Source organism: Drosophila miranda (assembly GCF_003369915.1).
Source record: "Drosophila miranda strain MSH22 chromosome Y unlocalized genomic scaffold, D.miranda_PacBio2.1 Contig_Y9_pilon, whole genome shotgun sequence".
Taxonomy (NCBI): Eukaryota; Metazoa; Arthropoda; class Insecta; order Diptera; family Drosophilidae; genus Drosophila; species Drosophila miranda.
In genome coordinates, this window is record NW_022881654.1 from 221,087 (window position 1) to 224,659 (window position 3,573).

General features: G+C 53.7%; 1 protein-coding gene and 1 pseudogene across 1 annotated transcript; one reads left to right on the plus strand and one right to left on the minus strand.

Annotated features, from left to right (window-relative positions):
* The first annotated feature begins 470 nt into the window (after positions 1-470).
* Positions 471-2,862, plus strand: LOC117195233 (annotated as a pseudogene).
* Positions 2,863-2,868: 6 nt separating this feature from the next.
* On the minus strand, positions 2,869-3,344 carry LOC117195218 (kinesin-like protein Klp61F). Its single transcript, XM_033399851.1, has 2 exons — positions 3,074-3,344; positions 2,869-3,014 (listed from the first exon to the last, which is right to left on the minus strand). The coding sequence occupies exons 1-2, from the start codon at positions 3,160-3,162 to the stop codon at positions 2,891-2,893; spliced, it is 213 nt and encodes a 70-aa protein (XP_033255742.1). The 5' UTR covers positions 3,163-3,344; the 3' UTR covers positions 2,869-2,890.
* Between the last annotated feature and the right edge of the window lie 229 nt (positions 3,345-3,573).

A 3,573-nucleotide genomic window follows, 5' to 3' on the forward strand; every position in this document is an offset into this window, starting at 1 on the left:
CACTAAATTCTTGGTTTTTCCTTTTCGTCGGACCGATACGCAACCGACTCAATGGACTTTCACGAGGGAATAGCCGATAGGGACGCCAACGTTCTGGCGGTAAATCGTCTAAAAGGTCCCTGGATGCATTTTCAACAGAGATAGCCTGACGTTTTGACCTGTTACCGTCTTTTTGGTTTTCCCTTGACCTGTCGTTCGCCTGCCACTCTGAGCACTAGATGGCGCCACAAAAACTCAGCATTCCCTGCTACAAGCGCTACACCCCGTAGATGTTGTGCCGCTGCTGGCGAGGCTGTGCCGCAATCTGCTGCTGGCGGCGATTGCGTCCTCCACTGCTGCGGTAGCCAAACTCCCTATCATCGTAGCCGCCGCCGACGCCCCGCCCCATGATGCGCAGCTCCGGATCGGAATGGGCATGCCCCATGGAGGGACCGAACCCGGAGTCATTGCCCGATCGCTGTGTCATCTTCATGGATCGCCGGAACGAGGGTGGCGGCTGGGAGCGGGCATACCGCTGTCCCCTCACCGACCGCTACCTGGAGCGGGCATTCCTCGGCCGCTTGGCCGTCCGCGTGCACACATAGCAGCAGATGCGCCAGTAGAGAAAACTATGAAAGAGAGAAGTGGTGTGGAGTGGAGTCATTAGCGGCGGAGTCACGCAGTTGTGGAAATGTCAGCGCGCAGAGGCTCACCGGAATGACGTGGCCATCACATCCCCAATGTTGGACAGGCAGATGAGCATCAGCGGGATGCCGACGATGGCATAGAAATCGTTGTCACCTTGCCCCAGTCGGATTTTAAGGTCTTTTAAGGCTTTATTTAGCTGTCACAAAGTTGAAAAGAGTAAACGTGTACATTTCCAAGTGCTGGAAACAAAAGTTTCACACCATATTTTGGGTGGCATCATTTTTACGCGCTAAAAAGTGAATTTTGAGTTTTGTGCTGTAAAATGGACACATCGAACAACGTACGCCTGCAACTTCAGCAGCAGCAGGCACGCAAATCGAATCAAAACATTCAGGTCTATATGCGCGTTAGGTGAGTGCCCCATCTACGGGTAGTAGATCGCCCAATAAGTACGATTTCCATCCCTGCAGGCCGCTGAATGCACGCGAGCGATGCATACGCTATGCAGAGGTTGTGGATGTGCTCAATCCACGCGAGATCCTCACACGCCACACCCTCGACTCGAAGGTGACGAAGAAGTTTACGTTTGATCGGAGCTTCGGCCCCGAGTCCAAGCAATGCGATGTCTATGCGGTGGTGGTGTCGCCCCTGATCGAAGAGGTGCTAAGCGGCTACAATTGCACGGTGTTCGCGTACGGACAGACGGGTACTGGCAAGACGCACACGATGGTGGGGAATGAGACCGCGGAGTTGAAGTCCTCTTGGGAAGATGTGAGTAGAGGGGAACCAGTTTTCTAATTCCTAGAATCGGACGAGGGAGGCGGTTCAAACGTTAATTGCTGCTCTACCTGTCTTTTGTCTTTGGCCCTTTTGTAGGACTCTGATGTGGGCATCATACCGCGTGCCTTGAGTCACCTTTTCGACGAACTCCGCATGATGGAAGTTGAGTTTACGATGCGCATCTCCTACCTGGAGCTGTACAACGAGGAGCTGTGCGACCTCCTCTCCACCGATGACTCCACAAAGATACGCATCTTCGACGACAGCACAAAGAAGGGTTCGGTGATCATCCAGGGCCTCGAGGAGATCACTGTCCAGAGCAAGGACGATGTCTACAAGCTCCTGGAGAAGGGCAAGGAGCGACGCAAGACCGCGACCACCCTGATGAACGCGCAGTCCTCGCGCAGCCACACCGTCTTCTCCATAGTGGTGCACATTCGTGAGAACGGCATCGATGGCGAGGATATGCTGAAGATCGGAAAACTCAATCTGGTGGATCTGGCGGGCAGCGAGAACGTCTCCAAGGCGGGCAACGAGAAGGGGATACGCGTGCGCGAGACGGTCAAAATCAACCAGAGCCTCCTGACGCTGGGCCGTGTGATTACCGCTCTGGTGGATCGGGCCCCCCATGTCCCGTACCGCGAATCGAAGCTGACGCGCCTGCTGCAGGAGTCGCTGGGCGGCCGGACAAAGACCTCGATCAATGCCACCATCTCGCCAGGGCACAAGGACATTGACGAGACACTCAGCACGCTGGAGTACGCGCATCGGGCGAAGAATATTCAGAATAAGCCAGAAGTCAATCAGAAGCTAACCAAGAAAACGGTCCTCAAGGAGTACACCGAGGAGATTGACAAACTGAAGCGAGATCTCCTCGCAGCGCGAGACAAGAATGGCATCTAGAGCTCAACGAGAAGATGTTGCTGCTGAAGGCCCTCAAAGATGAGCTGCAGTCGAAGGAGAAGACCTTCAACGAGGTGAGCCTGAGTCTCGTGGAGAAGACCCAGGAGCTGAAGAAAACGGAGCAGCACCTAACCGACACCAAGGGGAGTCTACTACAAGGAGAAGAAACAGCTGGTGGCCTCGCACATGAAAACGGAGGAGACGCTCACGACGCAGGCGCACAAAATCCTGACCGTGGCAGATTTGGCCACCAATGAAACGGAGCAGCTTAATGGCACCATCGAACGGCGAAGGGACACCGATGAAAATATACGCAGTGCCTGCGATCAGTTCAAGGATCGCATGCAGGACAATCTGGAGCAGCAATCTCCAAGCAGCATCTGAGCCAGGAATTGGGTGAGCCACGACCAAAAGCTCTCCCTGTGCCAGTTTTAACCTTATTTCTGTTCTGTTCTGTTCAGTACCCGTCTGTCCGTACGCGAACACCGTGCAATTGTAGCCGCTTAGCACCTCTTCGATCAGGGGCGACACCACCACCGCATAGACATCGCATTGCTTGGACTCGGGGCCGAAGCTCCGATCAAACGTAAACTTCTTCGTCAACTTCGAGTCGAGGGTGAGGTGAAGCGGTGAGGATCTCGCGTGGATTGAGCACATCCACAACCTCTGCGGAGCGTATGCATCGCTTGCGTGCATTCAGCGGCCTGCAGGGATGGAAATCGTACTTATTGGGCGATCAACTACCCGTAGATGGGGCACTCACCTAACGCGCACATAGACCTGAATGTTTTGATTCGATTTGCGTGCCTGCTGCTGCTGAAGTTGCAGGCGTACGTTGTTCGATGTGTCCATTTTACAGCACAAAACTCAAAATTCACTTTTTAGCGCGTAAAAATGATGCCACCCAAAATATGGTGTGAAACTTTTGTTTCCAGCACTTGGAAATGTACACGTTTACTCTTTTCAACTTTGTGACAGCTAAATAAAGCCTTAAAAGACCTTAAAATCCGACTGGGGCAAGGTGACAACGATTTCTATGCCATCGTCGGCATCCCGCTGATGCTCATCTGCCTGTCCAACATTGGGGATGTGATGGCCACGTCATACCGGTGAGCCTCTGCGCGCTGACATTTCCACAGCTGCGTGACTCCGCCGCTAATGACTTCACTCCACACCACTTCTCTCTTTCATAGTTTTCTCTACTGGCGCATCTGCTGCTATGTGTGCACGCGGACGGCCAAGCGGCCGAGGAATGCCCGCTCC